The 13482-nt window shown below is 47.6% G+C and overlaps 1 protein-coding gene across 3 annotated transcripts in view; it reads right to left on the bottom strand.

Moving 5' to 3' along the window:
* Positions 1–8429: 8429 nt before the first annotated feature.
* Znf217 (zinc finger protein 217) overlaps positions 8430–13482 on the bottom strand; it is a 41828-nt gene continuing 36775 nt past the window's right edge. For all 3 annotated transcript variants that reach the window (XM_013024359.1, XM_013024358.1, XM_013024360.1), the window contains 2 exons: positions 11547–11681; positions 8430–10337 (listed from right to left, as the gene is read on the bottom strand). In XM_013024359.1, the coding sequence (XP_012879813.1) occupies positions 11569–11681 (113 nt within the window). In that variant the 3' untranslated portion in view covers positions 8430–10337; positions 11547–11568. The remainder of the gene's footprint in view (positions 10338–11546; positions 11682–13482) is intronic.

Here is a 13482-nt window from a genome sequence, read left to right as displayed (position 1 = left end):
GATCCATCATTCAATAAATAAAAAATGTGGCTCTACCATGTGGCTCAAGTGGTAAAGCACCACCAGCTAATCAACCAAACCAAGTCAGGATGAGACTTTGAGTTCAAACTGCATCAGAGAAGGAGAAAAAACAGCTATGAACAGCTATGTACCAAACATGGAACATAGGGTGCCCAACTTCATAGAACACTTCTGTACAGAAAGCCACAAAAAGGTGCCAATGCATTAACAGCCGGTGATTTCAACACCCCACTCTCACCAGCAGATAGACGTTCAGCCCAAATACAATCAACAGAGAAGAACTAACAGTAAACAATGCTGTAGATCAAATGGATTTAACAGACAGCTACAACACATTTTACCTACCAGCTGCAGAATACATATTCTCCTCAGTACCCTATGGAACTTTCTATAAAAACAGATCATATTTTAGGACATAAAGCAGTTCTCAACAAATGCAAAGGTATTGAGATAACTTCCTGTATTTTATCAGATCACAATGGGCTGGAATTTGAATTCATCAAGAGAAACTACAGAAAATATGCCCACATGTGGAGATTGAACAATACATTTTTGGATGATTCGCTTATGCTAGTGTCAGCACTGGGGTTGGAACTCAATCAGGGCTTAGGCACTGTCCCTGAGCTTTTGTGCCCAAGGCTAGCAATCTACCACTTGAGCCACAGCTCAACTTCTGACTTTTTGGTGGCTAATTGGAGATAAGAATCTTAGCCTTGGGGCTGGGAAGGTGGCTCAGTGGTAGAGCACTTGCCTTGCATGCATGAGGCCCTGGGTTCGATTCCTCAGCATCACATAAGCAAAAAGAAAAAAGCTGGAAGTGATGCTGTGGCTCAAGTGGTAGAGTGCTAGCCTTGAGCTGAAGAGCTGAGGGACAGCGCCCAGGCCCAGAGTTCAGGCCCCACGACCGGACCAAAAAAAAAGAATCTAAGTAGTTGTGGGACTACAATTGTGAGCCACCAGCACTTGGCTCTAGGTATTTGCATTTTTTTTAATCTTCTATCTCTGAAAAGCATGGGAAAATTGAAAGCAAGAATGACCTGTAGGGAAGGAAACAGGTTAGGGAAAGACACAGGGTTAAAGGCTGACTTTGCTTTTCCCTATTACTGGAGTAATGCCTACAATGTGCCTTGCTTTCTTGGGAAAAGCTTGCCGAGTGGCAGAATGAGACAAGGCTCAGAAGACAGGAAGACTGCACCTGTGATGATCCGTCTGTCATCTGTGGGCTCATAGCTTGGAATGTCACCCCAGTCTCTGCCTGACCCCCCTGTGTCTCCTCCCGCTTCAGTTTTTCTACACTCGTCCAGGTGACCGCCTGTCCTCACCCACACACAGCCAACCCACTTGGACCTGCAGTGCTCTCCTTGCCTCTTCCTGGCCACTGGGTCCTTCCTGAGTCTCTGCCGCTGATCATCCTAGCATTTGTGGTGCAGTCCGGGGGCCTTAGGTGCATCGCTGACACGGGTGTGAGAATGCACTGCTTAGCCACCAAAAGAAACAAGGCTTCCAAGGTTGTCCTGGGGGTCGTCTGGGGGGGCCCTGGAGAGAAGCCATGTTGGATGTCCCAGAGACTGCAAAGAATCAGCTGCAGCAACCCTGTAAGCAGGCTCTGAGAGCTAAGGAGATTCAGGGTCCAAGTTGACCTGGACATAAAGGCAAGACCCTATTCCAATGATAGTGAAGACAAGACCAGTGGCTCATGCCTGTAATCCTAGAAGGCTGAGATCTGAAGAATGCAGTTCAAAGCCAGCCCAGGCAAGAAAGCCCATGAGTCTTTTATCTCTAGTTAACCACTGAAAGAGACCATAAGTGGAGCTGTGGCTTTACCGCACAGAGTGCTAACTGAGCAACATGCACAGAGACAGTGTCTAGGCCCTGAGTTCAAATGCCAGAACCAGCACCAGAAATAAAAACTTGGGGGTGAGGGAGGGGAGAATCAAAAAGGGCTGATGGCATAGCTGAAGTGGTAGAGCCCACGTCTGTCAAGTGCAAGGCCCTGAGTTCAAACCCTAATACTAAAAGTACTAAGTTGGCCAGGCACCAGTGGTTCATGCCTGTCATCCTAGCTACTCAGGAGGCTGAGATCTGAGGATCTCAGTTCAAAGCCATCCTGGGCAGGAAAGTCCATGAGACTCTTATCTCCAATGAACCACCAGAAAACTAGCAGTGGCGCTGTGGCTCAATTGGTAGAGCATGTGCTTTGAGCTGAAGAGCTCAGGGACAGTGCCCAGGCCCAGAGTTCAAGCCCCATGACTGACAAAAAAAAAAAAAAGTACTAAGTCACTATTTTTAGCTTCCAAGGGGACTTCTGGCTGCATTTGTTAGGTAGATCTGATTTATTTGGCTGACAAAGGTTCTTGTGGAATTAAACTTACCATCAACATATAACAACCAGGAAGGGTCGAACCAAAATTGGATTTCTAGCTTCCCTTTAAAGCTAGGATTGTTGAGTTCAGCAGCACTCAGCCCGCACCCCCAGGTGGCACCCACCCCCCAGAGCTGAGTGGAGAAGGCATTTCTTCCCTAGCAGGCCCCGGTCTCCACCGCTCCCTGCCGTCCCTTTGATCTGAAGACCCAGAGGCAATTCTACTTGTCATTACTCGGGCTCAGACGCTTGTTTTGCTTGGAGTAGGTAATTATTTCTCTGTGCAAAGCCAGCCATCGAAAACATGAAAATGAAAGACAGCTCCCAAGAACCAGAGGATCTTCCTGACAAAGCAGGTCACCTTCTGTCCACAGCCTGCCTGGATCCTGATGAAACTCAGTTGATGGCATCACTCATCTGTTCTCTTAAAAGCTTTGATTCGGGAAAACAAAACTCAGATTTGCGCATGCTCCACCTTCTGCTTGCTTCGTGTGGTCTCAGGGCAGTAAAATGCAGAGCTGGCCATCTGCTCCCTCAGGGAAAGAGCAGGAATGGTAAAACAACTGTGCCAAAGGCTGTGTGGTCAGTGACCCTTTGTGCTCTCTCTGAATGTGTCCAGAGCAGAAAAGGCAGTGTGAACTAGGCGGGAAGCCTTCAAATTTCCCTTGCAGTGTCCGAGGCAGACATTACTAATCAATCACTGCTTCTTTCCCTCAGAACTCTCATATGACCTAAAGTCTCAATCCACTTTCAGGCCTTTCCAAATAATGGAATTTGGTCTGAAGCATGGGTTTTGTGCCAAAGTTTCCAGGACAGTCTAGTGAGTCCACAAACCTTTGTTTGGAGGTGTTTAAAACCACATCACACAGATCCAAGCCTGGGCCTAAGCTTCTAGCTCAAGAGTTGCTGAAAGCCTTCTCAAGCCAGCAGCTAGTAGCTCAGGCCTGTAATCCTGGCTACTCAGGAGAGTGAGATCTGAGGACCACTGTTTAAAGCCAGCCTGAGCAGGAAGGTCCACGAGACTCTTACCTCCAATTAACCGCCAGCCTTGAGTGAATAAGATCAGGGACAGCATCCAGGCCCTGACTTCGAGCCCCAAAACTAGCCAACTCAAAAGCCAACTTCTAATGCTTTTCCATCTTGATGAATGTCAGCATTGTTTAAACAATAGTGATTCTGGGGCTAGGAAGATTGCTCAGTGGTAGAGTGTTTGCCTTGCATGCATGAGGCCCTGGGTTCGATTCCTCAGCACTGCAGACACAGAAAAAGCTGGAAGTGGCACTGTGGCTCAAGTGGTAGAAGGCTAGCCTTGAACTGAAGAGCTGAGGGACAGCGCCCAGGCCCAGAGTTCAGGCCCCACGACCACCAAAAAGAAGAAAAAAAGAAAGAATAGTGATTCTGTTTTCTTGAGAGCTCATTGACTGTCCGCTTCCCTAGGCTGAAACAAATTTCACTGGTAATGTTTTACAACCAATAGTGTGGGTTATTTCTATCGGTTATTTCTGTCTTACAGAAAAGCCTGGGGTTCAGAAAGGTTTAGGAATACCAGCAAGGTCACACAGCGTGTAAGGGGCAGCGTGGGAACTTGGCCTGGGCCCACAAGATTGCACACACTACAGGTCGGGTCATGTTCTTGCTTAGGGTCAGCGTTCCACACTCTTTATCTTCTTTGACCTGTCACCTAACGTTGAGGACCTACAGCCCTGACTGCAAAGATGAGAAAACCCAATGTTCTGCGCATGCCTGAATGAAACTTCAAGTTTTTTATTTCTGCTGGAAAATCTTTGGGAGGCATTAAGCGGTTAGGGTGCATGAAAGCACCTGTCACTGACTGGGGTATGTTCGTTGTCCCCAAAGAGCGGTTTCAAAGTTCATTTTTCTTTTCTTTCAATGCAAGGTCTTACTGTTTAGCATGGGCTGGCCCTAAACTCACACAATCCTCCTGTCTCCACCTTGTGAGTGCCCAGATTACAGGTGTGAAACACCATATCCAGCATGGTGGTTGCTTTTTTTTTTTTTTTTGCCAGTCCCAGGGCTTGAACTCAGGGCCTAGGCACCTCCCCTCAGCTTCCTTTGCTCAAGCCACAGTTCCATTGCCAGCTTTTTCTGTGTATGTGGCCCTGAGGAATCGAACCCAGGACCTCATGCATGCGAGGCAAGCACTCTACCACTGAGCCATATTCCCAGTCCGGTGGTTGCTTTTTAATTTGTCAGGAAATTCTCTTCTTCCAAAAGCAACCTGAAGGAAGACAGCAACAGGGTCTGGGCAGTTGTGTGGCAGGGGGAAGAGAATTCTAGGTGTCCCCAAGTGGATTCAAAGCTCAGTGCCCTGCCGTCCGCATCTGGATGAGGTTGACTCCCCTGGAAAACCAGGATGGCGGTTTCCACGATTCAGAGAACCAGGAGAGAGCTGGTGGAAGGCCGCTGGCCACCCATGGGACACGGGTGATCACTGCATGAACTCCATGGTCACAGCATCCCGTCTGCACAAATGGGGGAGGGGGCCACCTAAGGGGCCTTGGCTGTGGGGGCTTCATATTCCTTCAGAGGAACACCTCTGGCTGGTGTGTGCCTGGTGTGCTCCCGCCAGGCTTTTGGTTGGTGTTTGGTTGTCCTAGAGACACCTCATGGATCCTTGCACAACACACACAAGAGGAGCCTTCTTTTGGAACTGCTCCTGTCTAGAGGAAGTTCTGCTTCTTCTTTTTTTAATGTGCTAGTCCTTGAACTCAGGACTTGGGTGATGACCCTGAGCTGTTTTTGGCTCAAGGCTGATGCTCTACCATTTGAACCACACCTCTACTTCCAGCTTTTGGGTGGATAATTGGAGAGTTTCATGGACTTTTTCTGCCTAGGGTATCCCGGAACTCTGACCCTCCGATCTCAGCCTCCTGAGGAGGTGGGATAACCGGGTTGAGTCTACCAGCACCTGGCTTCTGCTTAGTCTTCTCATCAGTAACTCTCTGCCTGCCATGTCACTTCCCTCTCTCTGGATTCATTTTTCTGGACCATCAAGACAAAGATGATCTAAGTGCTGCAGGTTTTCAGTATGTTGTCTCCTATTACGTTCATCTGACTACCTTGCTCCCATCTATGAACTAGTGGGGAGAAGAAATGTTACCTAATTGTCCCTTGCTTACTTATCTGGGAAAATCAAAATATGGCAAATCTGTGAATCACTATAAAAGTTTTCCCAGCACTACCAGAAAGTTCCCCACAGACCAGCAGGGGCCCTTCTCTTCTTCCTCTTTGACTTTGATGGTCTGAGCTGAAGCCTGGTCAGTTTATATTTGTTTACCCAGAGTAACAGCTACTGATTTATTTCCTGAAGTTGGCCTAGAAATCTGGAGTCAGAAATCCCAACCACAACTGATTGCTAGTCTTAGCTAATGCTGCCCCCTTGTGGTTAGAAGCTGCATTGCCAGCGCCAGAAGGGACAGGGAAGAAAACTTTTCTGACCCACCATATAAGGAATTGCCTTCTACAGGTCTGTGTTCTCCAGAGAGGTTCCTATAGCTACTCAATGCACCTAGAAAATAGATTACATAGCTAATAATCTTTCAAATGCATGCAAATCGAATGTTACGATGAACAAGAAAAATTCATTGACTACATGTGATAGGTGTCTTGGTAGTGTTTGTCACTGAGTGACCTAAAAGTGGACACAGTGGCACACACCTGTAGTCTCTGCTCTCTAAGAGGCTGAAGATCATTGAGTCCTGGGATTAAAGACAGCCTGACAAAGGAAACATTATCTTAAAAATTAAATAAAGCCAGGCACCAGTGGCTCACGCCTGTAATCCTAGCTACTCAGGAGGCTGAGATCTGAGGATCGCGGTTCAAAGCCAGCCTGGGCAGGAAAGTCTGTGAGACTCTTATCTCCAATAAACCACTAGAAAACTGGGAGTGGCGCTCTCACTCAAATGGTAGAGCACTTGCCTTGAGCTGAAGAGCGCAAGGACAGCGTATGTTGTTCAAGCCCCACGACTGACAAAAAAAAATAAGTTGTCTCACTATTGTTCATTCATTAAAATGAATGTGAAGTCCAAAATCAGATTCAACCAGTACCCTGGGCATTAGCAAGTCATACTATTTAGACTAAGCCCAGACAAAAGGATTGCAACAAACACATGGTAGTTATTAATTAGAAGAAAAAAAGAGACCAACGCAGTGAGCCAAGCAAGTCTACTCAAATTAAGAGGATTCACAGAACCTGGAGCCAAGAGCCAGTGGCTCACACCTGCCAACCTAGCTACTTAGAAGGCTGGGCTCATAGGATCCAGGTCTGAAGCCAGCCATGCCAGGAAAAACCCAAGAGACAAGTATCTCTTCATCACCAAAAAGCTGGAAGTAGAGCTGTAGCTCAAGTGGTAAAGCACCAGCCTTGAGCAGAAAAGGCCAAGCAAGAACACAAGGCCCTAAGTTCAAGTTGGTCCAGTACTGGCACCAAGAGGGACAGAGGGAGGGGAGGAGGGAGGGAATGGGGGAAGGAGAGAGGGAGAGAAAGACCAAAGCTCAAATCTGGCCCTGCATTGTCTTTAGCATCTTCCTTGGTCAAGGATAATGTTGATCTCAAACTCCTTAGCTAACTAGTTACCCAGCACCTACCCGGCTCCTTCAAGACCACCCCATCTCTCCTGCCTGACAACCTCTCAACTCCTTCTCACACTAGCTGCCTCCTCCTCCGAGAAGCCCCTCCCCCCCACCCCACTCCTTATAAGGCTCGGGTGTTTGGACAGTCAAGCACCTCCCCCACCCCACCCCCCAAAACCCCAAGCCTGGATTTGAGCTGTGGCTCAAAGTGGTAGAGCACTAGTCTTGAGCAAAAAGAGCTTAGGGATAGTGCCCAAGCCCTGAGTTCAAGCCCCAGGACCAGCACCAAAAACAGAAACAGAAAAAAAACTTACTTTCTCTACATCAACAATCAGGTGCTCCGGGCACAGGCAGAACAAGCCCTCTCGTAACCACCCAGCATCTCTAATTCCCGGTTCCCAAGTCAGCCAGGTGTGGCAGTGCACATCTGGAACCCTAGCAACTTGGGAAGACACCGGACCAGGCAGAGGTCCAAGGCCAGCCAACAGCCGAGGTTCTGGTTCTGAGGGGTGTGATTTTTTTTTTTTGGTCCGGTCGTGGGGCCTGAACTCTGGGCCTGGGCGCTGTCCCTCAGCTCTTCAACTCAAGGCTAGCGCTCTACCACTTGAGCCACAGTGCCACTTGCAGCTTTTTTCTTTTTGCTTATGTGGTGCTGGGAATTGAACCCAGGGACTCATGCATACAAGGCAAGCGCTTTACCACTGAGCCACCTTCCCAGCCCTGAGGGGTGTGATTCTAAGTGAGTACAAGGCCCTAAATTCAATCCTGCTACCTCTGGACAATGATTTTCAGAGCAGTCTGCTCCAGAGACCTTAACATCTTGTCCCAAAAGGCAAAGCTGCCACTCTACCGCAAGGCCCCCTGGGGGGTGAAGGAGTGGAAGTTCCAAGTTTGGGCCTGGGCTACCTCTGCAGATGAAGAAAACAGCTCTTCATCCTCAGAACTGGAAAACTAGGGGAAGGAGGTTGCACTCTGAGGTGACCAGAAAACACCAGGTGGACTGAGGTTACTTCTGAGAGGTTATGAGAAATGGTGCCTAAGTCTGCTTTAAAATCATCCCAGAAAAGCCAGATGCTGGACTCTCAGGCCTGTAATCCTAGCTACTCAGGCTGAGATCTGAGAATCAAGGCCTGGCCAGACAAATCTAACAGATTCTTTCTTATTTATCAATTAACCAGCAAAAAGCTAGAAGTGGAGGTATGGCTCAAGTAGTAAAGTGCCAGCCTTGAGAGAAAAAGGTTAAGCAAAAGCATGTGGCCCTAAGTTGAAGTAACAACCCCCCCTACCCCTTTCCCAACACAAAGACCTCCAGGAGGGGTATGGAGGAACACAGGGACCAATTTACACTCACCTACTGGAGTGTGCATGTATGCGTGCATATGTAGTTGCATTTATTAACCGTTAAGGAAAATCATAACTGGGACACAATGAAGACCAAAAGCCAAGATTGCAAAACACCAAATCTATATTTACATCCACATAACATAACTTTAAGCTGAAGTATAAATAAAACAATGTCTACTGTTTGACAACTTAAGTATCAACAATTAAAATAAATCAAACTGGGATGAAATAAATAAACAAAAATCCAACGAACTGTACCTCTACATATGTACTGTTGTCCCATAGGAAAAAAAAATACAAAACCAGTAGTATCCCAATAGTTAATACTGATGGGCCAAAAAGTAATAACATTCTGAAGTACAAAGGGCTGTCAAAACCGCTGGTTTTCTGCACTCAAAAATGCAGCTGAAAAAGAGAGATCTGAAAGCCCGACTTCAGCAGAACACATACTGACTTATTCTCAAATAGATTTGGTGATTTTTTTTTTTAAATACAAGTTGAATTTCAGCCCGCTATCCTCACCCACCCTTTAAGATTTACATTTATAGCCACAGCAAGCTTTCTGTAATACTCACTGCATTAGGCAAAGATCGAGTCAATCATCTTGCAAATGTGTTAATCTTCAAAAATAGGATATAAAAGTGCAAAACTATTGAAACAAAATCTAGACTATGTACATATGGCTCAGCTTGACAGGGAGAGGGAGCAGCGTATGCCTTCCTTCCTCGCACGAGGCCCCCGCTGCGGTGGCCGAGACCACCGCAAACTATGTCTCCCTGGAACACGGGAGTTAAGACTTCTGCCAACACCACCTTGTGTTGCATAAAGAATAAAAATTTTTTTTTTTAAAAAATCAAGATTCTTTGAGCACTTTACCCTTGTTCTGTGGAGAGGACTGAGGCAAGGAGAGGGAGCAGTGCAAAGGTTGTTTTGAAAGTTTCTTAATAAAATAATTGGGGTGCTAAGCCCACGAGCTGCTGAACCAACTCAGACACGAAAGGAACTCAAGTTTAAAAGTCTCCAGCAAGCCAGCTGGTGTAGGAACTGTGTGCAGAGGGGAGGAAGGGAGAAATGCCGCTGCTCGTAGCCCCGCAATGGGGGACCGGGGGTCTGGACACAGCTAACTGATCAGCACCCCAGAGGCTCAGGCAGCCAGCCCAGCTCAGAACTGATGTGGCTCTAGTGCCCGGGCCCTGGTTCCCCCCATGCAAACCTTCTCTTCCCTTTCAAAGTGCTTCCCAGCCTTTCTGACTCCCCTGCCTCTGGCAGCACTTCCATGCTCATTCAGGCAGCAGCCCCAAGCCCCCCAAAACTGGACTTCCTAATCAATGTGACCTGATAAAAAAAAAACAGAGTGAGCGCCCCATGCAGTTGCTTCCCAAGTAAAAGTCCCCTCACCTGCCCAACGCTGCCCAGCAGGCCAGGGCCAAGCTCTGAAGCAGCCCTCCAGAGAGAGGCAGGTAGCACTTCCTTCTGGGAACTCTTTCATTAGGACCACAAGATGGGGAGGTATTGGCTGACACCGATCCTTGATATTTTGTTAAACAAAAAAAGACAAACCGCAGAAACTGCTCAGAGCACAGAGCTCCATAGGGAAAGGAACACATACACAGTATCTAAACAAGCAGGTTACAACTTAAGTATTTACAGATTTTACCTGAGGTGCAAGTATAATTAGGTTCTTCCTCCCGTCCCGCCCAAGTGATTTTTTTCCCCAGCAGCATAAGTATGCAAAACTCCACTTATTTGGTCAATTCTTACAAGAAAAAAAAAATATTCGGGGACAAAACAGACTTCCAGTCCCCACTTGTACTTGTGTACAGCCAATGGTTCCAACTAGTTTTATTGCTATTTGGTACATGAAGAGAACGACATTATGAGCTGTAGTGTTCCTTTGTGCGCCTCGCACATGTGTGTATGTATGCAATCACAGCTTATTTCAGTAGCTTTCACCATTTTCTTCAAAGGACAAACTAAAACATTTTCCCGGAGACTGTGAACTTGTATCCAGCAAGACCTAAAGAGACAAAAGGTTCACCGTGATTTAGATAAAAATCAGTGTGGGTTAGAAATCAAAACTTTCGAATGCAGTGGGATTGGGAATGCTATGGGTGAGTGTGAGCGAGAGCTAACAACGTGGTACTCGGACACTGAGTCACTGGGCCATGTTGGCCACCACAAGGTCCTTCTTGTTTTCACACTTAGTGACTACTCCCTGCATATGAGGCAGCAGCTTTGTGGGACACGTTACCCACACTTCCTGCATCCAGGAGCCTCAGTAATGAAGCAGTGAGTCTAAGCGTAACCCTGCGTGCACATCCCTGACCTCTGCCAAACCTTTCCTGAGCCTGACTCTAGTCATACTTCTGACACACAAGGTCAAAAACTCCAGCTCCTCCAGGTACAGATCTGAGAAGGCTTTGTGGGGGGGAGGGGCCCTGCACCTGCATGCACATGCACACATGCACATGTACCAAGCACTGGAGCTTGGTGCTATCTCTGCTTTTCTGCCCATGGTTGGTACTGTATCATTCGAACCACGGCTCCACTTCCAGTTGATTGGAGATAAGAGTCTCACAGACTTTCCTACCCCGGCTGGCTTCAAACTGTGATCCTCAGATCTCAGCCTCCTGAGTAGCTAGGATTACAGGTGTGAGCCACTGGCTTCTGGCTTGAGAAAGCTTTGCGCACGCAGCTCCAGCCAGAAGGCTGAGCCCAAGATTGGACTTGTGTGAACACAAGGCTCCTGCTACAGCCTGGGCAGGTGACACAGCCCCATCCTCAGTCCCCACTACACAGCACTGGGCCAAACACTATTTTAGCTGTAGGCTATGTGGCCTGTCACAGCTAGTGAGTTTGCTGTTGTGGTAGGGAAGCAGCCATACTCATTAAGTAAACAAATAGGCCTGGCTGGATTCCAGTAAAACTTTATTGACAAAAACCACCAGGTGGAGAGCTGGTTTGGGGATCCCTGTCCTACCAACACCCGCTGCTGGAAGATGGATTAAATGACTGACGTTGATGCACATCATTCAATGCCCAGCAAAAATGGACTTCAAGTGACATCAGGACAGTTATTCCTATCATCACCAAGGTCCCCCGCAGACCCCTCTGAGCTCTGAAACACCTTCAAGTAAATAAACTGCCTATTCTATTGGAGAACTAGACAGTTTATCTTCACTTAAGTAAAACCAATACACTATAGTTAATGAAAACATATGCTTACCTTTTTCTCAATAAATAGGAATTCAAGTTGCTTTTTTGTCATTTGGTCGATAATGGGCATTCCCGATGAAAGTCTCATAGTTCCTCTTCTGTAGCATGCTGCTGGATAGGTGCTGGTAGGACACAGGTCTCTTTCCTGAAGGGAAAAAGTGTACATACAAAGCATGGACAGAGGCCCAAGCAACTGGCAAGACAAGTCACACACAGTGAATTATTTAGCACAAACACTTAGGAACCCAGAATTTTAAATCATAATAAAATTAAGGACCTTCCAGACTGTCATCAGGTAAGAATTAAAAAGAGAAGGACAGAATAAAACACTTCAAACCCACCTGTGTTATGAAAACACCAGGTAGGGTGGAAAGGGGGGAGGTGGGGTGGGCAAGAAGGCCCATTTGAGAGGATTTGATGGCTGGACTCTGGTGGCTCTATCTAATCTACAATCCTAACTACTCAGGAAGCTGATATCTGAGGACTGCAGTTCAAAGCCAACCCAGGAAGGATAGTCTGTAAGACTCAGAAAACCACAAGTGGCACTGTGGCTCAAAGTGGCAGAGTGCTAGAGTGCATGAAAAAGCTTAGGGACACCACCCAGGCCCTGAGCTCAAGCCCCATGACCAAAACGAAAACAAACCAAAAAAAAATAAAATAAAGGGAAGAGAGGACGAGACTTACAAACTTTCTGCTAGCTTATTTGTTTGCTTTCTAAGACCAAGTCTTGCCATGGAGCCTGGACAAGCCCCAAACTCGGGACTGAGGCTTTCTTTTCTGCCTCAGCCTCAACTGCCAGACCTGGCCTGGGCAGTTTTATTTCATGCCCCTTTTTGAGCACCAGGGTGGGAAGCAGACATTATTAATCGAGAGACAGCCAAAAATTACTACTTCATCCTAACTTTAATGAAATCCACTGGAGTGTGTGAAAGCAATGATTTTCCATGACACCAGGCCAGCTGCCAAGTCATCCTGGATGGGCACTGCCACCACACAGAGCCTTGGTTCAAAGCCACGCAAGCTGGAAGGTCAGGAACCAGCAGCTGCCCCCTATCCTGACAGGGAAGGTGCTACGGGGAACCTGGTCCTCAGACCCCTCCTTGCCACCTCCGCAGCCGGCTACAGAACACTCCGCAACAGGAGCAAACACGTCCATGGGGAATGCTGCAGGCTCCCTGTTGGTCTGGTCATGGGAAAATAAGGCCAGCTCTCATAGCACTCATTAACAAAACCAGCGGGCAGTGGGGTTCTAGATGCATTAATGCCAAAAAGGCAAAAGACGGTTCCTACTTACTGCTCTGTACACTGTGGTGATTACTAAGCAGGGTCATATGGCCTTCTAGGAATTTATGGACCAGCCAGAGGCAAGACACATGGGAAGGACCTCAAATCCCACAGGGGACAGGGCTGGACTTTTGAGTATACACTGATGTTCAAAGGAAGCTAAGCACGGTAGTGCACACATGTGATTCCAGCCATCAAAAAACAAAGTAAGAGGATCACAAATTTAAGGCCAGTCTGGGATAAAGCAAGATTGTCAGGCCAGGTGCCGGTGGCTTACACCTGCACCTGTAATCCTAGCTACTCAGGAAGCTGAGATCTGAGGATTGCTGTTCAAGAGCCAGCTGAGCCAGCTGGGGGGGGGGGGGGGGGGGGCATGAATGTTCTTGAGACTCTTATCTTCAGAAGTGGTGCTGTGGCTCAAGTGGTAGAGCGCTCACCTTGAGCTGAAGAGCTGAGGGACAGCGCCAGGCCCTGAGTTCAAGTCCCCCAGTCAACAGAAGGTGGGGGGGGAGGGGAGGAGGAAGCAAGGCTTCTCAAAAATTAAAAACCTAAAATAAAAAAAGGGGGGGCTGGGAAGGTGGCTCAGTGGTAGAGCGCTTGCCTTGCATGCATGAGGCCCTGGGTTCGATTCCTCAGCACCACATAAGCAGAACAAGCCGGAA

This window comes from Dipodomys ordii, unplaced genomic scaffold, assembly GCF_000151885.1.
Source record: "Dipodomys ordii isolate 6190 unplaced genomic scaffold, Dord_2.0 Scaffold75, whole genome shotgun sequence".
Classification (NCBI taxonomy): domain Eukaryota; kingdom Metazoa; phylum Chordata; class Mammalia; order Rodentia; family Heteromyidae; genus Dipodomys; species Dipodomys ordii.
The sequence above is the reverse complement of the archived record's forward strand: the minus strand, read 5'-3'. Positions and strand labels throughout refer to the sequence as shown.